Source organism: Pelobates fuscus, chromosome 3, assembly GCF_036172605.1.
Source record: "Pelobates fuscus isolate aPelFus1 chromosome 3, aPelFus1.pri, whole genome shotgun sequence".
In the NCBI taxonomy this organism is placed as follows: domain Eukaryota; kingdom Metazoa; phylum Chordata; class Amphibia; order Anura; family Pelobatidae; genus Pelobates; species Pelobates fuscus.
The window spans coordinates 325,654,187-325,682,056 of record NC_086319.1 but is presented as its reverse complement, the minus strand read 5'-3'; the positions used below and the strand labels follow the sequence as shown (position 1 = coordinate 325,682,056).

Sequence of the window (27,870 nt, the reverse complement as noted above, 5' to 3'; positions counted from 1 at the left end):
GTATATTACATTAACAGCTATTTGCAATCCATTGCTGTCCCCCTCTGGCTGTCAAAGGTTAAAATGGAAACTTTCTAGAGAAATTGAGATGGAAAGCCTTCAGATCAGGTTGCCCCGGGGCCTCTTAAAGACTAAGAGCTACCAGAAAACCTGCTTTTTTATTTTGGCTTCTGCTACTGTAATACAGCAACATGTCTGTCTGCTCACACAGCTGCTTTTCCATAGGGAACCCTTAATTCTGCGCCTCCCTGCATTACCCCCTGACGCCCAGTAGGTGGTGTTAGACAGGGCTGTCAAATGCTTAGTCTGTCACTGGTGGGACCTGTTGCATTTGCATTCAGTTGCTTGACTGGTGCAGGAGCTTCAAGCTGTATTCAGGAGCAGCGAGTCTCCTGCTGGGGGTTACAGCTGTGCCGTACACTGTGTGATTGCAATGATTGGCCTATGCTCCCAGCCAGGTCCTGAAAGATCACAGGAGGTCATGAAGATCTGAAGATTCTTTTCTCCTTGCGCTGCCTACAGTGTGTCTTATCCCTGTATACTGTAGATATTTTTGCAGTGGTGTAGACGTGGGAGCCAACCTCACAGAAGGTGAGTTGTCAAACTCTTGTGCTATGGTGTCATTTTATAAGTGAGATTAATGAGTTCAACTTGTTAATTTTTTTGTCCAGGAATTTGTTTGCAATGTGAAGCCCTGTAAATGAAGTGTTGGCTTACTGCATATTGCTATCATTTACTAGATATAGATATAGTTTATTTTATTTACTTTTTCTACCTAAGCTTTAAATGTCCAGTTTCTTTTTATATGTATTTTTTTTTCAGTTCATTATTTGCCATTTAAAATGTGTGTTGATTTAAAAGAAAACAAAAAAACTTTTTTTAAAAATATATTATTTTGTATTTACCATAAGATTTGAAGGTGCCATTTTTTGATGACATGGGAAAGTAATGCACAAGTTCTGTGATCAGTCAACATTCCACTCAAGTCTTTGACATGTTAAATCTCACAGTTATTTACTAAAGTGAGATTTCAAAGTGAATTTTGAATTAACTGGACTTAGAGATTTTTTATTTTCTACTTTGACCTTAAATTTGAAATTCACTTTGAATTCTTACTCAGTAAATAAATCTGTCAGTGTGTGTGTGTGTGTCTCTCATCTGGCACCGAAAGGGTTAAATAGTGCAAGGCGTGCAGATCCTTGTCCATTTTCCAGCAGCTGCTATTACTAGGAAGCTCTGAAGTTCAGCATTGTACCCTTGATATGGATCTCCTTGCTGTCTTCAAGGAATTTAACCCATTGGAGCCTGCATGGTGTTCTGCTAGGCAGAGGTGCAGCTATAGATAGCAGCATCCTCAAGGGGTTCAGCGAAAACATTACTGAGCTTGAATAAATAGGGACTTTTATTAATTTAACCCTTCAAATTCCACGGTTCAGCAACACTTTAAATTATCAAGTCATTTCCTAGCATTACGATAGACGGTTTACCAGCTAGATGCATTTTCCATACAAAGTAATTTGTGGCAGCCACACTTTGTTAACCCTTTCAGCACAGGAATGGGGTGATAAGCAACTCATTTTCTAGGAATGCATTGCTGATTAATGTGTGTGTGTGTATATATATATATATATATATATATATATATATAATTATTTCACTTACATCAAATGTACTGAAATAAAGCATTCAGAAACCATGAAAATAGTTTTTTTTTTTTTTTTTTTTAATTCTTTATTTTTGTCGTGCAGGTAGGTACATTGTTTGGTCAAGCGCCACAACAGCGCACACGTTGTATACATGGAAAACAGTGGCAGTAGTACATGCACATTTTTTATATTTAAGTTTAAAACAGTTCTATCTTAATCACTAAGTATGTATGATAATAGGTAATATACATGGTAGGTAAATATGAGAAGTTAAAGAGTTATGCCTGTGAAGGCTTGCTAGGTGTAACAAGGAAGAAATATCGCATACGGTTAACTTTGAGTATGAGCAAATGCGTGCCGAGGTGAGGTTACGTGCATTATTACTGAAATGAACATCTTATAACATAGTAATGGTGTAATGATGTTGGCTGCAAGGAACAGTAGTTCGATCGGGACCATAAGGTGAAGGTAGACGGCTATGATTACAAGGTACCATCCCGCAGCCAACATAAAAGAAAAGAAAGAAGAGAGATAAATAAAGTCTGTCCTGTTACATGCATACATGCTGCTCATATTAGATTACGTTATTGCAACGAAAAGCTATATACAAATGTCTGGGTGCTGCAGTGTATAGTTGTAATTGTATAGGTAAACATGAGTGCTTATGTATATGGAGATTTTACGGACTTGCCCAGGCACGGGTTAGTGGTGTATGTAGTGAGTGTATGTACATTAGTATGTATGTAGTGTGTGTATGTACATTAGTGGTGTATGTAGTGTGATTTCCTATGGTGTTATTACAGTGCGATGGGTAACACGGTGGCACAGTAAAGGTACCAATCAATAGATTTTTGTGAAAGCACATTGACATGCTAGGCAGCGCAAGCATAGCAGGAAGCAGAGTGTTAATGTCACACTAGTCCAAGGGAGCACATATAATGCTCTGAATAGTAGGGCTGTTAGACAGCAACTTGCCCTAGATCGCCAGAGGGACACCAGATGATGTGATGATCGCCAACGATGTGTGCCCGCAGAGTGATTTCGGTTCCAGGGGTTTTGTAGCAATAATTAAACACGAACTGGTTGAGATTTGCAGGAGTAGGTTGGTATGAGGTCTCCTACTGGAGTTTATGTCCAGGGTTTAGGCAGTGGCTGCCTTATAGGTATCTTCGTGGAGTCTTCGTGGCACAAATGGGGCTGCTCCTGCCGGGTCCCACGTGTGTGTCGCCGCTGTGGTGCTCGTTCCTCCGGTCGTTAATGCGTCCCGTGGGAGGCCCAGAGTCTCCAAGATTGCCGCAGCTCCTTCGAGGTCCCGGATAGGGTAAGTGTTGCCGGCCTGGAGGACCGTTAGGACTTGAGATCCCCGCCAACGATAGGGGATGTCTTTGGCTCTGAGTATTGATGTGAAAGGCTTTAGTGTCCTGCGCCAACCCAGAGTGCTCCCCGATAAGTCGGCGAAGAAAGTGAGGTTCGAGTTCTCGAAGTTGTAGGGGGTTTTCCCCTTGAGTGCCCCCATTACAGCAGCCTTGTCTTGTTTAGTGTGAAAACGGACTATTACGTCCCGTGGGGCCGTGGTCGGTGCTTTTGCTGGTTTCGGGATGCGGAACACCTCTGCAAACATCACCCCTTTCGCCTGTTTAGGTGCGAGGATTGCTGTTATCAGTCGCCTCGCGCAGTGTGGTATTTCAGCGTCCGGGATCACTTCAGCAAGGCCTCTGATTTTAATATTGTTGCTGCGCCTGTAATCCTCTATTGCCGCGAATCTCTGTTCCGTGGCTGCGTGGTGTCGGTGGATTGTTTGGATCTCCTGTAGCAGGTGAGTAATTTGTGCCTTCGTGTCATGGGAGTCCTTTTCCACGATATCCATTCGACCCTGTAGGCCCTGCAAGTCTTTGCGGAAGGCCGCCATGTCCCCTTGGAGGTCCCTCCGCAGGCCTGCCAGTAGCTCCTGCATGTCCGCCTTGGTCACCGGTGCGGAGTCCGGTTTGGTAGTCGTAGTTGCCGGTCTCTGGCTGGGCTCTTGTAGGGAGGGCATGTGGAAGTCCTCGGGCTCCATGAGCTGGTCGTCCGAAAAATCGGAGCTTTCACCCATGTAGGCGGCCATTTTGGGTAGAGGGGCGCCATGTGCCTGCCTCCATAAGTCTCCAATGCTGGAGCCTGGCTTCGGCTTGTCAGGTTTTTGTTTCTTTATTTTTCGTCCCATCTTGGCTCGGGTTGCCTGGGAATCCGTTTTTCCTCGGTTATATATGTTTTAAAGCCGTTTAGAGTTGTTTATCAGGTTGCTGGTCACGGAGCGCGGGTAGCATGCGACCGTTCAGCTCCACAGCTCAGTGCCAACCATGAAAATAGTTTTTAATGACAAAGGCCCCCCTTTTTTTTTTTTAAAGCATATTAGTGAAATGGTTAAAACAGATTAGATTAATTAGAAAAAGGGATTGCGATACAATCTTTTGGCTATACCTTTTAGGTTATGGCTTTGCAGCTGTTGTAGAATTTGTAAGTCCCCAATGGTAATTTGCCAGCCCATAGGCTTGTACTATGCACAATCCTAAATTTCTACAACTTTATCACATGAAAATACTACTGAAATCTGTAAAGAAGATTATTTAAAAAAAAAAAAAAAACATGTCATTTATTGGAAATAAATGTGTGATCATGGTCAATTCTTCATTCCTTTATCAACAGAGCAATGAAAAATATACCATCACCAAAATGATGTTGTACAGGTTTCAAGGTACCCTTTCTTTTGTAAGTACGATTAATGGTCTGGCAGGTGCATTAGTATAGTTATTTATTTCAAAAGGAATCATTTTCGCATTACATAACCACATCATTTGAAGGAAGAACTTAATATTTTCAAATGTGGTTGAGTGTGCAAATATATAACCAATATATCTAAATAGACACAGAGATCACATTGGGTACCTGAGCATACTCCTGGTACTTTGGCTTTCTTGGTTACAGAGAGCTACTGTGCCTCTTAGTGGCGTAAACTGACTGCAAGTCTGACAGCTAGAATTCATGAGTGCATTTCACTACTTAAGTACCAGAAAGACTAGTTTTCGAAGCTGAAGCGCCCACTCTGCAGTCACACTTAACAGCGTATTGAATAATGGGGACAAATGGCCTCCCGGCTGGATGTCCCCTTTATATCTGTATCCTCAGAATCAAAGTCATTGTATTCTTCTAAGTGGGGCATCATTTAAAAAAATAAAAAAAAATGATATATTTATTTTTTAAATTAATTTCTTTAATGTAAATATAATGCAGACTTACTTAATGTCCCAAGTGGTTGAATTTTGCCTGCAGAAATACATGTGTATATATTGTCTTCTTCTTTTTAACTGCATTGTTACATTTGCTATTTAAATGAACCCTATTTGCTGTAATAAAATGTAGCATAAAGTAAATATATCCCAACAAATACCAAAGAATAGAAGTATCGCCTTTCTCAAACTGACTTGTAGTTTACTTTGGGTATTATCATTATTCAATATGACTGCAGAGATTAATTTTAGATTTTTTTCCCCCCCCAACTCTCCTAGTGTGTTCTGCTCCTGCATTTTTCAAATCTGTGTGAAGCACCAAAACACTCAGCTCTTTACCAAAACATAGTCTTTAAATTATATATTGTTGTCATAACTGGACATAAATGTCCCTGTGCATTTCTATACAGTATTCAGGCGCCATTTATTCTCTGTGTCCCATACTTAGTTTAGAAATATCAGGCGTATGGTCCTTGGCAGCTGAGATGGCATTAAAGGCAAAGATCCTTTTTGGTGGTCATGTCTGCTAGTGCCCTATGTCCGCCATCTTGGGAGTTGTGTTAGCAGGAGCTATGACATCACACATAAATGGCACTCAGTTTTAGACCAAACAAAAACAGTGCAAGTAACATAACTTAATGTAACATCATTTATTGGAGATACATATTGCAGCCTCAAAAATGAAACCACAAACACAGTGCAGAATTGTCAGACATATCATCCTTCTGTGCAACCTCCAGAGTTCAGTATACGTGATATATAGCATTTGGAGAGAGTATTCCTCCTTTTCAGTAAACATTGTCCAAATATTCCAACACTGTTACATTGCCCCTCAAGTATCTGAGTTTATATGAGCAATGCTTCAAATGCAATGGATATTTCCTTGTTGGGAAAATATATCTTTTCTGATCTGTCAGCTGCTATTGAGTGTACATCCGATTAATGTTTATAAAACATTTGGTGATTTACCAGAGATGGAGATCACAACTATGTAAGTGCCAAAGAGAGCTTATTCCTTCTGCTTGAAGAGTGCGCCAAAAGTAAACATACCTTTCAATCTTCTGATATTCTTTACTGGTTTCCATAGTAATGGACTGCTGCACAGCTATGGAGATTAGTGAGTATGTTATTAGGGAATCCTGCAGAGGGAGTCAATGCTGCTGTAAGGAATTTTGTTACGTTGGAATCCTGCAGAATGCATTAGTTCTATAGTACGTGGTTTATGTGCTTGGTATTTTTGGAGGCCTGGTTAGTGCTGTGGTTGACGGTTTGATGCCTGGTTTTCCTGCAGTTGGAGTTAGAGCTGCAGTAGATGGTTTGATACCCGGTGTTCCTGCAAGGGGGAGTTAGTGCTGCAATAGATGGTTTGATACCTGGTGTTCCTGCAGGGGGAGTTAGTGCTGCAATAGATGGTTTGATACTTGGTGTTCCTGCAGGGGGAGTTAGTGCTGCAATAGATGGTTTGATACCTGGTGTTCCTGCAGGGGGAGTTAGTGCTGCAATAGATGGTTTGATACCTGGTGTTCCTGCAGGGGGCGTTATAGCTGCAATAGATAGTTTGATACCTGGTGTTCCTGCATGGGGAGTTAGTGCTGCAATAGATGGTTTGATACCTGGTGTTCCTGCAGGGGGAGTTATAGCTGAAGTAGATGGTTTGACAGATGGTGTTCTTGCAGGGGGAGTTATAGCTGCAATAGATGGTTTGATAACTGGTGTTCCTGCAGGTGGAGTTAGTGCTACAATAGATAGTTAGATACCTGGTGTTCCTGCAGGGGGAGTTATAGCTGCAATAGATGGTTTGATACCTTGTTTTCCTGCAGGGGGAGTTAGTGCTGCAGTAGATGGTTTGATACCTGGTGTTCCTGCAGGGGGAGTTAGTGTTGCAATAGATGGTTTGATACCTGGTGTTCCTGCAGGGGGAGTTATAGCTTCAGTAGATGGTTTGATACCCGGTGTTCCTGCAAGGGGGAGTTAGTGCTGCAATAGATGGTTTGATACCTGGTGTTCCTGCAGGGGGAGTTATAGCTGCAATAGATGGTTTGATACCTGGTGTTCCTGCAGGGGGCGTTATAGCTGCAATAGATAGTTTGATACCTGGTGTTCCTGCAGGGGGAGTAAGTGCTGCAATAGATGGTTTGATACCTTGTTTTCCTGCAGGGGGAGTTAGTGCTGCAGTAGATGGTTTGATACCCGGTGTTCCTGCAAGGGGGAGTTAGTGCTGCAATAGATGGTTTGATACCTGGTGTTCCTGCAGGGGGAGTAAGTGCTGCAATAGATGGTTTGATACCTGGTGTTCCTGCAAGGGGGAGTAGTGCTGCAATAGATGGTTTGATACCTGGTGTTTCTGCAGGGGGAGTTATAGCTGAAGTAGATGGTTTGATATCTGGTGTTCCTGCAGGGGGAGTTACAGCTGCAGTAGGTGGTTTTATACCTGGTGTTGCCGCAGCTGACCTTCATGGTATGCCAGGACACCCCACATTCCTTATTCTGCTGTCATGACTACCCTCATTTGAATTGCAGCTCTGACAGCTACCCATCATTCCTGAATCCCTGTTATATCTCATATCTCCCCGAATTGGGAGGCATACTACATTCCTGGCACCCAGTGAAATCACTTTTCCCAAGCCTTAAACATATTGCTAATCTCACCCCATTCTACCATTCTCTGTTCCAGCACTGACAGGGTTAAAATGGTGCACTGCACTTTAAAGCCACTCAAAGCACAGATAAAGGTGTTTTAACAGTCCTTAGTTATTGGGTAGGGCAAAAGGAAGAGGCCCACTAGCTGGAAATAAAATGTACGAGTCCCCAGGGATGCCCTTAGGAGTTTCCTTTCCTCTTCCTCACACCATGTGTGGAGGGGTGCAGGGCTCATATAGTGAGCAGGAACCCCACAATGCTCACTCCACTTCCTCCCAACTTCTGATGCTGAAGGAGGAAACATAAGCATATGAACCAGGGCATCCCTCTTTTTCTTTTTCTTTTCCTAAGCAAATGGGATAGCCCAGTATTGTGTAAGTATGATTTTCACAGGAGTAAGAAGGACATACACAGCATTCATACTTGGTGTCCATAATTAAATAATGGACCTGAGCGGATCTGCAGCTTTATTAGGTGCCACTGGTGAAACCCAAATCTAGAAGCAGATGAAGGTCTGTTGGGTTTATGAATTAATCCGGATAAAACAGCTTGTGCTATGATCTACTAAGTAATACCCTAATGCAGTTCTGCTCCCTCGCAATACAAAGACTGTGTTATGCCCAGACCTTTGTCTTAAGGCCTATGTCTGATCAACTGTTCTAACCCATAGTTGTATACAGTATCCGATGGCTATTTCCAGCTGTGTCCATGGCCTAGTTGATATTTTTAAAATATTTGAGTGAATTCCAAGTTGCAGTGTCCCACGGCCACATTTCCCCTCATTAGTTCACCTGTGCCGTACGCCAGGCTATCTTGGTGAGATTGTTAGTTCTCCCGATATCGTCTCAACGTAATAGAGCACTGAGTGGTTTGAGACGCAGAAAGGTGTGCATGTTAATCCCTCACTGCTGACTTGTTACCGTGTCCACTCCTGAGAATACAGTGTGCCCTGTTGTGATATACTACCGTATATTATGTCAAGTCACAAAACTGCATGAACAGAACCAGACTTAATAGAACAAGTGAGAGATGTGCAGGTATATTTTTTTCTGCTGGGGAGGGGACTCTTGCTTAACATTAAAACTTTTTGAAAAAGGTTTCACGCATATGGAAGGACAGTACAAGGGGACTCCAGACTCAATGGGATGAAGCATTTACAGCGCCTACAGTGTCCCTTTGAGGGTGATTCATAGTTTAACGCAATGAAATATAGCATATAGAATTAAAAATGGCAAACGAGTGTTGACTGTCACACTCCTCTCCCTCTCTTGTGGCTGTAGGATTGCATTTACTATCCCCGTCGTTTAAAATATTTAAAGGGATACTGTAGAATCTTTAACAGCTTTATCTTTTTAATGATCAAGTAGAGATTGTAACCGTATTAGTCTAGTGATGTAGATTGGAAAAAAACAGTTGACATTTGTATCTCGTAATACCTTTTTTATTGGACTAACAGAATTTTTTAATGACAAGCTTTCGGGAGAACCTCCCTTTCTCAAGTCTGAAGCATTTCTGAGCAAAGACGACACAGAGAATTCAAAGTTGAGTTGTGATACAGGGGTTAAAGCGACAGATAAGACACAGGTTTGATAGAAAATAGACAACATTCTTGCAGAGGGTCATAAATATCTTTCTGAAGATCTGAAAGCTTGATGTTAAAGCAAGATACGAATTGTACTTGTTTTTTTATATATTATTAATGTTGTTTATAGTGCCTACAGTCTGCCCCCCTCCAAACCCTTTAGTTCACTAATTGGAGGGCTTGAAAGCGCAGCTTGAAGCCACATCTCCAGGCCCTCTGGGTATGAGAGCTAGGAATCCTACTTCCCAACTTCCAATACCGTAACATACAGTGGCGTCACGTGCACATGCACAATGCTGTCACGGTTGTCCGTAAAGAATCCGTGCGTTCACTGGTTCTCTATGGCAGAATCTTAGGTGCATGCTCATAAGGTACCCAATGCTCCTCTATGAGGCATGCTTTCAGGATGACGCAACTCAAGGAGGAGGTCATGGCAGTCCCAAGTAATGTGTTTTATTTTAATTAATTTTTTTTTTACACTGTGGAGGAGAACCATCTGGGCTGTAGGTTTGAAATACAAATATGTATTTGCTACAAGTGTTCCTTTTAAGCCATTTAACCCAATCACATCTGGAAGATAAACACAATTTATATGCCAACCAATATCCTATACTATAATTGCATATTACTTTTTATTGTTTCAATTAATGGTTTGGCTGTCCAAACAAATTGCACACTGGCAGCATGTCTGTCTGCTATATTTACAGCTACCTGCATTTATCCTTTAGAACAGGTGGAGTGAGGATAACGTTTAGTTGGTCTTGAAGTCTGGTGGGGGAAAATCACTTTCATGAAAAAAACTTATTTTTTTTTTTCTTTAACTTGTTTTTCCCCCCCTTTTCTTTTCATTATCACGGTTTACTTTTTCTAAGTCATTTTGTTATAGGATCCCAAAGATATAGAAAATATAAGTGGGTTTCCATCTTCTAAAGTTGTCTCCTGTGAATAAGGATTACGGGGTTTGATAACAATTTGACAAGTTGTTTGACTTAATGAAAACTGACCACGTAACTCATATGTTTTCATTTCATTTGTCTAGACTGTTCACTTTTTTTTATAATTTTTTTTTTTCTTTTTCTCAGCTGTAGACTATACTAGTTTTAAAGACTTGATGATCGTTTTCCACAATAGCTGGGGCATAAACACTAGACGACCCTTTATGGTTTAATACTAGTGGAATGCTAAAAAGAAGGTGGAATTCCCTTTCACTATTTGCGACATTAAATAGGTCTGCTTTGGCAGTCTTGATTTTCCTGTTAGTCTTGAACAATCCCTCTGGAGGTGATTAAATTGACTGGAGGTCATGATCGCTAGTTATAGGCCCTATGCATCTGTATATTTTGCAATATGTTCCTCTCCTTTTTTTTTTTGTCCGGATCAGAGTCAAATAATTCCTTTACAGCAACTGCCTTAAATGAAAGTGTGCTTCATAATATTCTAATTGGAAGTGAATATCTACAGTACTACAGATAGCATTTGGTTAATCACTTGAGGCATGACTGATACTGAGAAAATGGGTAATAATATTGCATTTTAAGTGGGAAAGGAGTTCTGTCAGACGGTGCTTTAAATGTTAACGGAGAAGGCAAAAATAAAATTAAAATGATAAAATATTTATTGCACATAAGTTGTGCTCGCAATGCTATAGGCAGACTAAAAGATTGTTAGTAAATATGCTCTACCCCCTGACATTGCCATGCAAATATAGGGACATTCCAGACTGGAGATGACACCTACTTTTTTGGGTTTTTCCATCTAGGCGGTATGGTGAAAGTAAATTAAAGTGGTAATGCATAAAAGTATGTTCCTCATGAAATTGTTTCATGCACTTCAAATCTACAGCTTTTGATAAACCCCCTGCATGGGTTTATGGAATATATAGTTCTGACCGTGACAATGGTGTACGTCAGGCATAGGCAACTTTGGCACTCAAAATGTTTTGGACCACACCTCCCATGATGCTTTGCCAGCATTATGGGGGATGTAGTCCACAACATCTGGAGTGCCAAAGGTTGCCTACCCTGGTGTAGGTTATTCAATAAGGAATGATGGAACAACTTCACATATCAGTAGTAGCTGTTGCACAAATTCTAACCGTCTTAAACTGTCGATTTTTAATTTTTTTTTATTTTATATGGTTGAAGCTATTGGTAGCTTTGCCAATATCTCTCCTTGAATTCCATGAGATCCATAAAAGGCAACGGGGACATGTACAGTGTATATATATTTTGTGAATGCTTACACCATAAAAGTATATGTACAAGCAGCGGGAAGGGGGAGGGGCCTGAGGGTTTATGGCTGCAGTGTTTTATTTATTTACTTATTTTATTTTTGCACATCTCTGCAGTTGCAGTATGTCCCAGGGACCTGGAAGCCTTTTGCTCTATAACCAATTAAAGTGTTATAGTGCAAACAATTATGGTCCTTCAAACTTCAAGTGCAAGTGACAGAAAGGATGCATGTATATCTTCTAAAATATTAGAAAGAATTTTTATATATCTCCTATTTTACCTAGCGAGATACGTGAACAGAGACGTGTATATCAAGTTAACTATTTCTCACATCTGTTTTTACTGCTGATCCAAAAGAAGGCAAAAAAACAAACCGTTTGAAACACTTTCCAATTCGGCATCAAACTAGGGCAAATTACTTTTTGACCCAAATTGACAGTCATATGTCTCCTTGGATCAAGAAGCCATTGCCTCACAAATTAAAAAATTATATTCCTGAATATTGTGTTTTTTGCAAGTATTCATCAGTTGTTGTTTAAACATCTGTACAGACTCTGGTAAAACCACCTCTTCAGGCAGAGAATTTCACATCCTTATGGTTCTTACTGCAAAGTACCTTTTCCTTTGCCTTAGACCAGCAGTTCCCAAACTGTGTGCCGCGGTGCCCTGACGTGCACACAGGGGTGCCGTGGAATGTTTTCCAGGTGCTATGATTACAGCACTGGGGAAACATTACTGCAGAACCGGGGCCTGGTCAGATGCCGCAGTCCTTTAAGACCGCGACTGGACCCCTGTAATGTCGGCTGGCTGGGAGGAAATGACAGCCTGTCACTTCCTCCCAGCATCCTGCAGGGAGGCAGCACGGGAGGAGGCAGTCGCAGCATGAGGGGAGAGGAGCACAAAGCGCTCCAGACCCCTCACTCCTACCAGCAGCAGGACTCCAAGCCACCCTGCTTGCACATAAGGTAAGCTAACAGGAGGGTGGCTGGAGATATCTTTTTTAAAAATCACTTGTATGAGGGTGTGTGTGTGTGGGTCAGGGTGTGCATCTGTGTGTGTGTGTGTGTATATATATGTATGTATGTGTGCTTCTGTGTCTGCGCACACATCTGTGTGTCAGGCTGTATGTTTTTATGACAGTGTGTGTCTGTGTCATGGCGTGGGCATGTATCAATGTTTGTGTATGTCAAGGTGCATGTGTGTATATGTCGGTGTGTATCTATATGTGTGTCAGTGTCTATATGAATTTGTGTGTATGTGTATTTATATGCATCTGTGTGTTAATGTGCATGAATATCTGTGTGTGTATGGATGAATGTGGTAGTGTATGTGCATACATCCAAGCAGTCAAACACCAGCACAACATACAAGCACACTCCTGCGATCTAACTCAAATATTACATACACACACCCCTGCATTCAAAAAAAAAATACAAACACACCCCTTCACTCAAGCACAAATCCTTCACACAAATGTACATTTGCATTTAAAAGTGAACATTACATTTAGACACACCCCTGCAATCAAACGCAAACACACCCCTGTATTAAAAGTGAACATTACATTTAGACACACCCCTGCAATCAAACGCAAACACACCCCTGTATTAAAACACAATAACTATATACAAGCACCCCTTCAAACACCAACACTGTACATTACACTATAGTTCCAGTAAATGCCGTAGTGCTGTACAGATATAAGAAAAATACTGAAATATTAAGGGTGCCTTGAACCTAAAATGTTTGGGAATCACTGCCTTAGACTAAATCTCCTTTCTTCCAGTCTAAATTAATGACCTTGTATCCTATGTATAGTCCTGGTTTATGAATAGATTTTGTATTGGCCACAAATATATTTGTATAATGTTATCATATCCTGCACATTTGGATCTGATGTCAGCAGGGGGTGCAGAGTTCCCCAGCACAGAGGGAGCCCGGCACTGGAGAAAGGTAAGTAGCTGAAGGGGTTTTAACCCATTCAGCCCAGCGGGAGGGGAGCCCTGAGGTTGGGGGGACCTAATGACCCTATAGTGCCAGGAAAACAAGTTTGTTTTCCTGGCACTATAGTGCTCCTTTAAAGTTGGGATTTATAGTGAATTTCATTGTAGAGGTCCAAATAACAGAACTTGAAAGAATGTCTAAGTCAGCCATGCCCAAATTTCAGCTACTCTGACCGTAAATTTGAAATTCCCTTTTAGACTGAATAACTCTGTTGGTAAATCATTTGAAGCGAAATTCAAATTTAAAGGATCACTATAGGGTCAGGAACACAAACATGTATTTCTGACCCTAGAGTGTTAAAACCACCATCTAGCCACCTTGGGCCCCTCATGCCTCCATAAATATAGTAAAAATCTTACTGTATTCAAGCCTGAAGCTGTAACTCTGCATGCTGTTAAACTCAGAAAAACGAGCAGTCTGCTGACATCATCAGGAGTGGTAGCCTGATCCAATCACAGTGCTTCCCCATAGGATTGACTGAGACTGACAAAGAGGCAGATCAGGGGCAGAGCCAGCATGATTCAAACACAGCCCTGGCCAATCAGCATCTCCTCATATAGATGAATTGAATCAATGAATCTCTATGAGGAAAGTTCAGTGTCTGCATGCAGAGGTAGGAGACACTGAATGTTTGGATGCATTTTAGGCAGCCATCACCCAGGAAGGATCTCTAACAGCCATCTGAGGAATGGCCAGTGAAGTTATCACTAGGCTGTAATGTAAACACTGCATTTTCTCTGAAAAGACCGTGTTTACAGCAAAAAGCCTGAAGGTAATGATTCTACTCACCAGAACAAATTCAATAAGCTGTAGTTGTTCTGGTGACTATAGTGTCCCTTTAAGGCCAGAGTAAATGATCTGAAAACATGACTGACTTAGAGAATGTTTAATGTTTGGTTATTTTGACCTTCACTTTGAATTCTTACTTTTCTAAATAATCATGAGAGATTTAGTTTTTCTAAGGAAACACTTCACACGTTTTCTACACATGGGAAGAACTTTGTGTGTTTTGAAGATGAAAGATATTTTTGATCGGTGCTTGCACGGAATATAAAACATATCTGATAACTTAGAACAAACCATACAGGATAGTGTACTGCGCATGTATTAGTATGGAGTATATTATTAGAAGTCTATACCCTTAACCATATAGTGCAACACAGTATCCCAAAGGTGTATATAAAAAGATGTCCTATGGTTATCACACTCACATTTGTCTGAGACAGTTATAAAGACTGGCTCAGAAAAATGTGAGTGTGATAACCATAGGACTACTATTTGTGTTTTTTTTTTTTTTTTTTTTTTAACCATATATTGTAAAGACAATACTGCCCTATGAAAGTGTTTTTGTTTTATCCGTGCAGTGATACCTACTACAGAATACGGGGTATAAACATCTTTTTATATACACCTTTTGGGCCACTGTGTTGCACTATATGGTTAAGGGTATGGACTTATAATATACTCCATACTAATACATGCAATATACACAATCCTGTCTTGTTTGTTCTTGATTATTGGTGGGTTTGACTTGATTAATCCCACAGTGCATTTCAGCTGCAACTTTAGTTATTATTAGCACCATTTACTACACACCTGTTTTGTATATATCTGATAACTTATTTTAGGTTTTAGTATTCCTTTAATCATGTTGCAATACTAGCCACATAGCTCAATAGCTGCTCTTCTTGTTGACTAATCAAATTGTATACAAGTTATAATACTGCTATATATGTATATGTATATGTGTGTGTGTGTGTGTGTGTGTGTGTATTTTCCATTGTGTGTTTCACACTGTGGGTATAGCCGAAAAATATGCTGATCTTTTTCAAAGAGGCATTGCGATTAATAGGTAAACCCAGGGGAGCTAGCTATCTCAGATACAATATATCCATTGATTAATGTTTTTACGAAGGAAGTACACTCAGTAATGTTTACTTACTAAACAGTGAGTTGTTGGAAGCTGAATTGCTAAATTCATGCAGAAATAGCTAAGCTGGCACTATAGCGAACATGAAGAATTTTTCCATATCAGCAATTTTGTCCAAAATCTGTTTTAAATTGATAAGCACTGTCAATTGGTAGACTACAAAGCGGTTACTCTATCTGCAGACTGCAATTTGAGCCCTATGGCATACAAGTAATTATTGTGCAATTCATCTTGATTGTATTCCCAACAGTTCGCAATAAGCCTCATAGTGTTAAGGTTAAAGTTGCTTTTTAATGCGGCACTGTCACTTGTGGGATTTTTGCATTGCGTGGATCCACCAAAGGTGACATGTCTTTGTCTGCTGAATATATATTAGCTGAGGAGCAAAAGGTGCTTTAAAGCCCCCTAAAGGTATAAACCTTTCATTACAAATTTCATTACAATTTAATATTTTTGGATAACATTTTCAAATGACCTAATATTTTTGGTAAACTTTTAAAATGATTTAATATTTTTATATTTTTGATCTATTGATTTGTTTTTGTATATAATAATTATATATTTTTAAAAGTTTATCCAAAAATATTAAATAATTTCAAAAGCTTATCCACAATTATTAAATTGAGGCCGTAGTTTCAACACACTGCATTCACATTTGAGTGGTGGCTGGTTCTTACAAGCTAGAGGGGTTTGCCAATAGAAATCGAGGAACAGGTGGTCCATACTTTACGACCTACCTGTTTTACGACGGCTCGCACTTACGACCAGCTCTCTAGCGTGGGGATTTGAAGGATTCCCAGCGTTAGAAAGCTGGTCTATGTTCGGGGTATTTTCTGCCGGACATAGACCCGTTCTCTTGTGCATGCTCCCTAGCGCATCCTCACTTACCGACCAACTCATTTTACGACCAAGACCTATTTACTAAGGGAGATTGGTGGGAATTCAGACTGAATTTCAAATTGCTGAACTGGAAGCGTAGTTGAATTTTATCAGTTTGCTATTTTAGCCTGACATTTGAAAATCACTTAATTCTAGACAGTTCTCGTTTGAAAGGGTAACCTTGTAACTGCACAATGAATGAGGCTTTACTGACTCCACCAAGAGAAGAAAATGATCTAGAGGTTATGTTTTCAAATGACTTCAAAATAAGGAAATATTGTGTGAAAGCTGTTAAAATACTTCCTAAAATCGAATTAGTAGTAGAAAAATGGTGGTATTGAGTCCACTTGGTTCACGTTTTAGATCATTTCAAGGCCTCTTACAGAGTTTATCAAGGTGTAAGATGGTTCCTTTCTATGAAGAAAGGACAAGGAAACACAAGCTGAAAGGAAGGGAAATGTATGTGTAATACCTTCAGAAAAAATTTTTTGCTAAAAAAATAGCAGATGCGTCCAGTTTCCAACCAGCAGAAGCATCAACCACATAAGAATGTGTCCTGCGTGAACAGAAAAACAGAATGTAAAAATAAACCCTGGGCTTCTCTATCGGAAATAGGCAAACTAGATCGGGCAGTGAGCTTTTATCTGCCATCAAAATTTACGTTTCTATGTGTCTACAGCCCTAAAGCTGTCTCAAGTTTAATAACAAAGGGAAATGAATCTCCTTGTCTCGGTCACACAACGGGCGATCTCTCCAGATGTTTTCTGTCTATGTGGCTGTCCTGTTTTACCAGCCTGAAGTAAATCCATTTGTTTTTACTAAGCTCAGGAAGGAATGATATTGTGACATGTTAATCTATCAGGACTTTCAATTTTACCTTTTTTTTTTTTAAACCTTTTTTTTATTTTTTTTTGACAGATTAAAAAGAGAACGAGGAGGTACTGTGATATCAAGATGCCCATGGTAATGGTGGCAGCGTGGCTAGTGTCGGTATTTTTCGGTTACCAGGTAAGAATGTCTAACTTACACCTTGTTTTGTTGTTCACTAGAGTTGGGTGTGATTCCGTGGCTTGCAGAATGCATATACGGTAGTTAAACTCTTTCAGTGCTATTTTCATGGCCAGCAAATTGTATTTCTTATTCCCATGGCTCTTGACGGGTTAAAAAAGCTTTGGTTGGGGGCAGGGCCGGACCGTCAAGCAGAGTAGAAGCATGGTACTGTAGCTCCTGCTGATTACGGGCAATTTAGCCCTAAAAACGCAATTTCTGGCGCTGAAACACGGCAGGCAACAACACTACGGGGTGCAGGCTCTGAAGCTCAGCCAGCAACTCAACTCTTGGCCCCTTTGGGGGAGAAAACTAAGCCCCATGACAGAGGCCTAGCCAAGCCTACCTAGGTGGTGAATAGGGTGGACGGCCGCCACCCTGCTATCCTACCCGACTGCAACATGGGGGTCCCCTAATACAATGGGGTGATGGCCCCGTTTCCCCCCCTTTGGGCCGGTGGGGGTCATCCCGGCCTACCCTGTGGCCCTACTCAGAGCAGGGACCTCGCCTAATCTTCAAGATGGCGGCTGAACCTGACCGACACTGTGGAGAAGGTGCCTCCCCAGGGTTCTTGGCACTCACAGCGGGCAATTCTGGGAGATATCACCCGAGCGACTCATCTATCCCGAGACCTGGCCTGGGGTGCTTTCAATCGACACTGGGGTCCTTGTGCAGAGATCAACTGAAAGGCGGAGTAGCTGCCGAGGCACTCAAGCTACAAGCAGGGACGAACCCACGATGCCGAGACACACACCCGACAGCAGCGGATCACTACGAAGTCCCTGCATATGTCCATCTCCCAACCGCGAACGGCTAACACCACCGGATAAACCCTACCACAGCATCAGATCAATCTGTGAGGTGAAGGACTGTATCCTGCCAGTGCTGGGAGTAGACTGCTACCTGCATAGGGACTGGGTTCGCCTCCTCTCTGACTTCGGAGTAGTAATTATCAGGGTTACCTTATCACGGGGATGAGAGTCTCTGTTTGGGGGCCCAGGGTTCTCTAATCATAGTGGCATGCTTTCCTCAGTTTTTTTTTCTTTTCTCATGCAAACACCATGCCATTTTGTTTAGCATAATTGCCTTTCTCACATAACCTACTATATCTAACATGTGATTACTGCTATTCTTGATATCTGACATAACTTGTTTCTGTTTGCTGTATGTTTACCTACTTCTAACGCCAAAGCTTTTAAGATACAACTACTTCTACCTATTCAACTAAAAATTGTGTACGTTAATCATTTGCCTCATTATGTAAAACGTCATGATCGCATGGGGATTGCCTTTGGGGCACCTCAGGCATGCTTGTATTTCTCTTTTGCACAGCAAAAATAAAGAATAAAAAAATAAAAAATAAAGCTTTGGTTATTTTTTTACATTTTTTTTTTTTTGCCCAGTATTGCCGTTTTTCCTCCAAAAGAAAAGGCCTGCACTCAAACATATTTGTCTAGTCTTCCAAATATGTGAACTTTCAAGAGCCAGTAGACATAGTTCTTTGCCATGTCTTACTATGGCAATCTTATTGTTGTCATTTAGGCTGCAGGCACCGCCAAGAAGAACAGACTCAGCCCACATTAAGGGCCTGTATCTGTAATTATAGACAAAGATAATTTTATTTGGGTAGAAAACAAATCGTATCAAGGAGTCCATAAACTATTATTTCAATTTAAAAGAAATAGGGGAAAAAACCTTTAGTTAACCTTGCCAGGTTTTTTTATGGGCACGTTGAATAAAAGCTAGTGTTAGATCCCTAAATATAATGATTAGTAGCTTGCGGAATGCCATTAATGTTCCAAAGGGGCTACATTTGGGGCTGAATCATAGCTCTTTCAAACACAGGGCGCCCTCCTGTCCAATAAGGGTTAATGTTTTGGCTTGAGATCTCCCAGGAGGCATTGTTCTTAACATTTCAATGCTGGAATTCTCAATTTTTGGATTCTTTTATATAGATCTCTCTGGACTTACTGATTCTATCAATTCCAAAAGTATCTCCATAATGTTTTCCACATGTGACTTTGCTCAAGGAATGTGCAGCCACCAAAATGGCTCATGTGGTTAACGGACCGACTGTATAACCTGTTCATGCATTAATTCCACAGGTCCTCTTCAGGCAGGTTCCTCTTGTCTTTTTTTTTTTTCATGCTTCTGATGTCAATAATATTAGTAACAGTGAGTTGGGTAATGCCATCTATTCACCAGGAGATCTTTGAACTTTCTGTAAGAATATCTGCGTAACTGTTTGTTATTCCTGGTAAAACAGCTTTGAGTGCACTCAAAATATTTACAGTGCGCTTGTGCATTATAATAATTATAGTACTTGTGGGATTCACAGTTTTTATATTGTGAATGTAGAACGCAATCTCTAATTTTGTTTATTAACAGGAACGTATAACTCTTAATACACTGGAGACTATGTTGGCGCTTTATAAATGCCGGTAATAATAATGTTAGAGTAGAGATTGTAGCTAATAATAATAATAATAATCTTGCCGTTTTTTTCCCATTTTTATTTAATCATAGCAGCTCCATATCCAAATTTACTCGTACCGTGAAAAATAATCTATGCAAATTTGTAATGCCGTGTTAATATTCTACATATGTATACAGTATCTCCCATCAATGCGTGCTTGTTTGTTAATTATATTGTTGTATAGTGGGGAAAAAAAGGACAGAATAATCTCATACAGTTCCTAGAGAGTTATTGTGCAACATATGGCTGAAATAAAACGAATCAGAAACAACATTTTATTTCCAGATCATGAAAGAAGGACACACACATTTAAACCATTTCCTTGGGACTGAGCCTTCAATACGGGATTTTGTTTTGACTTTTTTTCGAGTCTCTTTCCTCCCCCTCTGTTGTTGACTGTCTGAGTTTAAGCTTCCCCCTATGACATCATTTACTTTGAATGCTGATATAGCTGCAGACTTTTTCTGGTTGGTTAGAGAGTTGAGCTCAGTGGAGTCCCGGGTAACCTGCCTACAGTATTGCTCAGAACACAATCCAGATATGATGTCATAAATTGAAAGAACAGGCGGTGTGAAATTGAAGCGCGCAGGCTAATGAGAGGGCATACAGAGTTAAAGCGAAATAAAGTGATCAAACCCACTTTTTAAAACGCAGGCCATAAATTGACCAAAAAGTGCGTCTAGTCAGCTGTTCAGAATAAACTTTAACCCCTTTGGTGCTCTGATAGTTTGAAATGCCAGGAATCCATCTTCTGACCCCATGAGTTTTCTTGGGTTATTTTTTTTTATTTTTTTGTGCTATTGGTTATTGTTTGTCTGATTTACACATTATCCTGCATTGGATATTAATAATAAAGAGAAATATAAATTATTCACCAGGAGAAATGTGTTTAGAAAACAGCAGGTGAAATGTCTAATACTACAAAGTGAATATCTTGAAGGGTGCTCATTTTTTCTTAGTCCTCATTTAGTTCATTTATTTGTGAGTAGGGAACGGTTTACAGATGCAGCTGATGCCCACGCTCATCCTTAAACAAAGTAATCCTAATGGATTGCGATGCTGGCGGTTTGTAAATGGATTGACATCGTACCGAAGTTTTGCTTGTAATGTTTATAGTTCTTGTAGTAAGAGACACTCAAACCACTAAAATCACTGCATCTAAAACATTTCCAGCATGCGTTTGACCAAAAACACTACTCTAAACCTCCGATTTCTTGAAGGTCTTTAAATTTGGAGTCTGTATACTGCAGAATGCAACTAATGCTTCTCATAGAAAACAGCTGGATTCAGTGCTTCTCTGTGAGATGCATAGGTTAGGGGACCACGGTGTTGGCATGCATATGCTGTAGGTCCGCTATCCTTCTGTGAGAAGCATTGTGTTGAGTCAGAGATGGTCACAATTGAGCTGCTACGAAGAGTCTGTACTACAGGGAAGTTTAGTTACATTTTGTATATACCGAATATAAGCCGAGGCCCCTAGTTTTACCCCAAAAAACTGAGAAAACGTATTGACTCGAGTATAAGACTAGGGTGGGAAATGCAGCAGCTACTGGTAAATTTCTAAATAAAATTAGATCCTAAAAAAATTATATTAATTTAATATTTATTTACAGTGTGTGTATATAATGAATGCAGTGTGTATTAGTGCAGTGTGTGTGTGTGTGTGTGTGTGTGTGTTGCAGAGCCTTGGTGGGGGGTGGACATTTTTATTATTATTTTTTTAATTATTATTTTTTTATTATTATTATTATTATTATTATGATTTATATATTTTTTTTTTTCGTCCCCCCTCCCTGCTTGATACATGGCAGGGAGGGGGGCTCTCACTCCCTGGTGGTCCAGTGGCATTGGCAGTTCAGTGGAGGGGGGCTGGCAGGAAGGGCTTACCTCTCCAGCAGCTCCTGTCAGCTCCCTCCTCCTCCGCGCCGGTCCGGTCAGCTCCTCTGTCAGCTCCCAGTGTAAGTCTCGCGGCCGCACTATGACCCCGCAGCTCTCGCAAGACTTACACTGGGAGCTGACAGATGTGCTGACCAGACCGGCGCGGAGGCAGAGGGAGCTGACAGGAGCTGCAGGAGAGGTAAGTAACAGCTTCCTGACAGTCCCCAGTCTGTATTATGGCAATATAAATTGCCATAATACAGACATTGACTCGAGTATAAGACGAGTTGGGGTTTTTCAGCACAAAAAATGTGCTGAAAAACTCGGCTTATACTCTAGTATATACGGTATTTTAATTTTTTTTTATTTTTAAACAAGAAGGGCTGAGTGTAAACCAATAAAGAAACTACTATATCTTAAATTTAATATCTATTTATAGTTATTGTTCACATTAATTTTCCTTTAAACAAATTAGGTAGTACCAATTTCACCAACGTATCACCTTCCTTGGTAGGTGTGTTTGTATCATACAACACTGCCCACAATTTGTGATATTTCAGAAATCATATTTGTGTCCCATTGCGTTTTGACCCTCTGTACACTCGCAGCCAGACCTCACCACCAGCCAGTAAAAGGTTAATGTGCTATTACAGTGGTGTACATTCTGCTTTTCTCATCAACAACAAAAACGTTGATGCTCGACTTTAGAGGGTGACACTAGAATTGACCATTTCGCAGTTACTTTTGGTTTCCCCAAAAAATTTCAGAAACCGATGTGAATACCCTGAATTTACAGCTGACAGTCTGCGCAACAGCCTCTTGTCATTTTTATATTTTAAATCTATTGTCTGGAGTGCAAAGCCAAAACAGCCATGTTCTAAACACTTTATGTTTGTGGGTACGGGCACATCTAATCACAAGCACATACCTCCTAACATTTGAAAAGAACAAAGAGGGACACTTTAAGATTAGAGGTGTGAGTGGGGTTGTGGACAACGGCGTGCCTGTTTGGGGAAATTGTAGGCAACTTACTTATAATTTATGGAACTAAAATGTAACTGTATCTTATTTACACAGACTGATTTCCAAACACATTTATTGTAGTTGAAGACACATTGTAATGAGAGGTTTATTGTTGTAAAGCTTATTTATACATTCAGACACACCAGCTACATGAGATCCTAGACCTAGGGGAGTCACGGTATGCTAGCAGTTATTTACAGTTACAGGTATTTACAACCGGCAATTGTGTGGCAGCATTCAAGTCGAGTGATCACCATGGAAACCAACGAACTTCTAAAATGAATATTCTATACTATCATATTTATTTTATCTTATTTCTTTTGCTGCTGATCATAACTCAGGAGAAGCAGTGCTAGCAAGATAGAATTACTGAGAACTGGTTGCTTATTGTCATTAGTGCGGTAGGAAGCCAAGCTTAGTTCTCCAGAATCCTCATTCTATTAGTTGCGTCATTGGAATGCAAAGTTCCAGACGCTTTTGCAATATAGGATATAAAGTGTAAATATAACTTGGAATATACTACTTTTATTACTTATTGCAGACTCATGCTCAAAAAGAGCCAGCACCAGCCCAACATTACTCCTAATAAATATTTATATTTTCTGACATTAATACATTTACATTTCACTATAGAGAAAGCCACTAATTTGTGGAATAAATATGGATTTAAGCTTCAATTTTCATATGGTTGCATGTCTCAGATTGCTGTATTTTGGCATTTATGAATGTACTTCTTACCTGGACAGGAGCACACACTGATAGCACCAAAAGTACTCAAATAGATCGTTTTCTTCCAGAAGAGATTTCTGTTTTTAATGTGATTTATGTAATATTTATGTTCCATTCTGTCATTCAAAAGCAACCAAATCAAATGACCAGCATCTGGTCTACTAATTGTATATCCCATGATACTTTTTTATAAGGACATCAAACCGTTTCCTTGCAAATCTTTAATTCAATGATTGAACTCAAAAAGAAGGTTGCGTGCGTAGTTATGTCTTTGATTTCCTTTGTACTGTACTGTGGTGAAGCCAACATTTAAAGTCATAGAAAATTGTTTATATTTTAAGTTAGTGGAATTGGAAGGTGTTTAGGAAAATATCACCTATTGAATGGTCCCAACTTGTCTGTACATTGGCTACCACTATAGAGTTTGGAGAGGGAAAGTGGTGATTCTGTGATCGACGTGGGGAATATTTGTTTATCCTGGCATCCAAGTGGTGTCAGGTGACCTGAGACTGGTAGACACTTAGCACGTACTTTGCTCTTACCGTGCAGCGGTGCAGGAAAAACATCAAAACACCAAAACATCTTTAGCTTAATAAGGCAGTTTTGGTGTATAGATCGTGTCCCTGCAGTCTTACTGCTGAATTCTCTGCCATTTAGTTGTTAAAGGAACACTATAGTCACCTAAATTACTTTAGCCAAATAAAGCAGTTTTAGTGTACAGATCATTCCCCTGCAATTTCACTGCTCAATTCACTGACATTTAGGAGTTAAATCACTTTGTTTCTGTTTATGCAGCCCTAGCCCACACCTCCCCTAGCTATGATTGACAGAGCCTACATGAAAAAAAAAAAACTGGTTTCATTTTGAAACAGATGTAATTGTATCTCAGTCTCTAAATTGAACTTTCTTTACATACAGGAGGCTCTTGCAGGGTCTAGCAAGCTATTAACATAGCAGGGGATAAAAACATCTTAATTAAACAGAACTTGCAATAAAGAACGCCTAAATAGGGCTCTCTTTACAGGAAGTGTTTATGGAAGGCTGTGCAAGTCACATGCAGGGAGGTGTGACTAGGGTTCATAAACAAAGGGATTTAACTCCTAAATGGCAGAGGATTGAGCAGTGAGGCTGCAAGGGTATGTTCTATACACCAAAACTGCTTCATTAAGCTAAAGTTGTTCAGGTGACTATAGTGTCCCTTTAAATCACTTTGTTTACGCAGCCCTAGTCACACCTCCCTAAACTTTTAAGGAAAGTTACATCTGAGTGAAAATGAAACCATTTTTTTCATGCAGACTGTGTGAGTCACAGCCAGGGTAGGTGTGGCAAGGGCTGCATAAACAGAAACAAAAGTGATTTAACTCCTAAATGGCAGATAATTGAGCAGTGATACTGCAGGGGCATGATCTACACACCAAAAGAACTTCATTAAGCTAAAGTTGTTTTGGTGACTATAGTGTCCCTTTAAACATTCTCGTTATCACTTGGTATGTGATGCCAGACTAGCACAAACGTGCTGTACTAGACAAGTGTACCTACCCTGTTTCTATTCTACCAATTATTTCTCCTAAAATTGTACCAATTTGTTCCTATGTCATACTCATGTTATATTATGTTAATTCCTGGATTGTATAGGATTGCTGTTATGGCAATGCACAATTGTTTTGTTATTCACATGCACAATAAAAAAAAAAAAAAAAAAAAAAAAGGATTGACAAAAACAGAAAATATCACCTTTGAAAAGACTAATGCTAATATCTCTAATGTTCTTGCAAATTTGTGTTGCAAGAGGCTTTTTTTTAGTAAGCATTGCCCGTCTCTTTATTATGGGTGAGCATAATAAAAAGGAATGACTCCTCTCTCTTCCTCTTTGATGTGTACCAAAATCTTCTTTTTTTTGATAAGTAATATTTATTTATGGAATTTTTATGCACTCAACTTTCCCATCTCCTGCCACTTTTAATCCTTTTTCATCCCATGGGGCAGCCAAATAATTAAATTTAGACATGCTGTCAATTTTAATACCATCTGTTAACGTAATCTATCTGTTTCGGAACTCATATGTATAACAGACTGAGAAGTTTCCATTATACAGTCCTCGGTGTCTTGCTAGCACATCATTAGATTTTTTTTGTTTCTTTTTTTTTCTTCTGTGCATGGGAATATAAAGTCTTATCAGCCGCTTGAATAATCCAGCCCTATAAAAAATAAATGTAGCTTTCCAAATCCACGCAGAGCTTTCTGTAACCTTTGCTAGAACAATTATATGTCGGCCTGTTTTAAGAGTTCTAGTATTTTGTGAAGGAACCAAACAAATTTCTCACATATGTATTATATAGTGGTGTTTTTTATTAGCAACTTCTGTTCTGTGAAAGCCGTACGGAAGATGCAGAGCTGATGTGGTATTAAGTAGTACTATAGTTTCCGTTTCTCTGATTTCGCACCGGAAAGGCTGCTGTTTTCTTTATGTACGATATATTGGCTAGTTTCCTGCAGTCTTTTGATATCAAAGAAACTGTACTGGGACACAAGGTAACTACTTAAAGAAATGGAGAAAATCACTGCTCATTATAAAACCATTACGGATGTGAGGATATAAGTTTAAAGCATACTTAGAGATCCGTTCCTCCTAATAAATAAATAAATAAAAAATATATATGTGTGTGTGTATATATATATACTTTTATTTAACTCTTAAAGGGACACTATAGGCACCCAGACCACTTCAGCTTATTGACCAGACAGCCACTAGAGGTGCTTCCTGGCTGTTAAGGGACTTTTGGTCCGGTGACTGACGCTGGACATCTTCACACCCTTCATGAGGGCCTCCAGCGTCAACTATTTCCACATAGCAAAGCATTGATTCAGTGCTTTCCTATGAAGAGGCTTAATGTGGGCGCTCGTCGAGGAACATCAGAGGAGGTGAAGCCGTGACCCAGCGCCAAAAGACATCAGCGCTGGAATCAGGTAAGTAAATAAAGTAGTTTTTTTTTTTTTTTAAACCCTTTAGGGGAGGATGAGGGTGGGGGGAGGCGCGAGGGAGGGGGGAGGCAAAGCGAGCTATAGTGCCAGGAATGCAGTTTGTATTCCTGGCACTATAGTATCCCTTTTAATAAGCTCATGTGGCCTCTGCTTGAGGATGATTTGAGTAGTAAACTAATAAGGGTGAGAGTGCTGCAGGTTTGAAAAGCATATTTGAAAGGTTCAAAGGAACCGTTTATATTAAAGTACAGCTCTCATGCCTGAAATTATGAGTGTGAGTTTTAAGAGCATTTGCTTTCACCTATATATTATGCTTTCCAAATTACTTGCAAATTTATGGGCCAAAATTTTTTTTTTTTGTATTTTGTGGAATTTGACCTTCCTGGGCTTTCCTGCTTCACCGTCAGCATAACCGTAACAACTCCATCTAAGGTGGACTGTTTCATATTATGTCTTACATGCCAGGAATTGTAGGGTGCCTTTCACACGGCTCAAATTATATCTCTACGTTCCTGAATGCAACCTGCAATATACACGATCTATGATCTTTAATTTTTTTTTTTTTGTGTGCAAGGTAATACATGCGTGCTTGCAATGCCACAATAACAATTGCAAGGTAGATAGAAACACATAGCGGAACAGGTAGACGGCATATTGACAACAATGCACAATTTTATAATAAAACGTAGGAAGGCTAAGTAGTATCCAGATACTAAATGAGATTGTGGCTGTTGTCTAGGGTAAGGCTTTTAGATCTTATGAGTAAGGTACACATAGTAATGTTGGTAAATCAATAGTGGAAACACAGTTAGTCTCAATCAGTAAATAGAGTAATATAAATGTGTGAAGTCTGCATACAATATCAACAATAATAGAAAACCACAGGGTAATGGCAGCATATAAGATCAGACAAACAGTCTCCACTATTCCCATGCTATCAGCAGGAATCGTTGAGGACTCTGCCTAGTTCTGTCAGCCGATGCCACGTATGGTCCAGGGTAGATAAATCCGCTTGATACCGAGCTCCTCTTCCATGTCTTGAGAAGAACCTGGAGAGTTTGTTCTCGCAGCTCTGGACATCCGGCGGCATCCAAGTGAGGCTTTTAGATCAGGCTGGTAACGCCGAGGCTGAGGTAGCCAGGTGCCTCGCCTTCAGGGTAGGCAGTGGCTAGTGCGCATTGGATGGAGTGCAGCTAACCTCCGCTTTGGCTTCTTGCACCTTCTCCTTCCCATCGCCATCTTGGGAACACGTGAGGTTTGAAGATACACGTAGCTTTGATTTGTGGGATGACTCTGGGAAGCCGCAGCTGCGTCCACAGGAGTACTGGTAGGCTCACCTCCATATAGCTTGTCTCAAATCCCCATGGTATCCTTTCGATTGTAAGCTCACGGGCCATCTAGCTAAGCACTTTGTATAAAGGAGCTCCAATGGCTAGATATCAGCTTACGGGCAGGGCTCTCTCTACCTCTTGTATTTGTCTGTGTATATTGTACGTTCTCCACAAATTGTGCAGCGCTGCGGAATCTGTTGGCACTTTATAAATAGCAGTAATAAAT

At 40.2% G+C, this 27,870-nt stretch overlaps 1 protein-coding gene across 3 annotated transcripts in view; it reads left to right on the top strand.

Annotated features, from left to right (window-relative positions):
• Positions 1-328: 328 nt before the first annotated feature.
• The window catches only part of ADAMTSL3 (ADAMTS like 3), a 449,463-nt gene continuing 421,921 nt past the window's right edge, over positions 329-27,870 (top strand). For all 3 annotated transcript variants that reach the window (XM_063448975.1, XM_063448976.1, XM_063448977.1), the window contains exons 1-2: positions 329-591; positions 17,097-17,186. In XM_063448975.1, the coding sequence (XP_063305045.1) occupies positions 17,133-17,186 (54 nt within the window). In that variant the 5' untranslated portion in view covers positions 329-591; positions 17,097-17,132. The remainder of the gene's footprint in view (positions 592-17,096; positions 17,187-27,870) is intronic.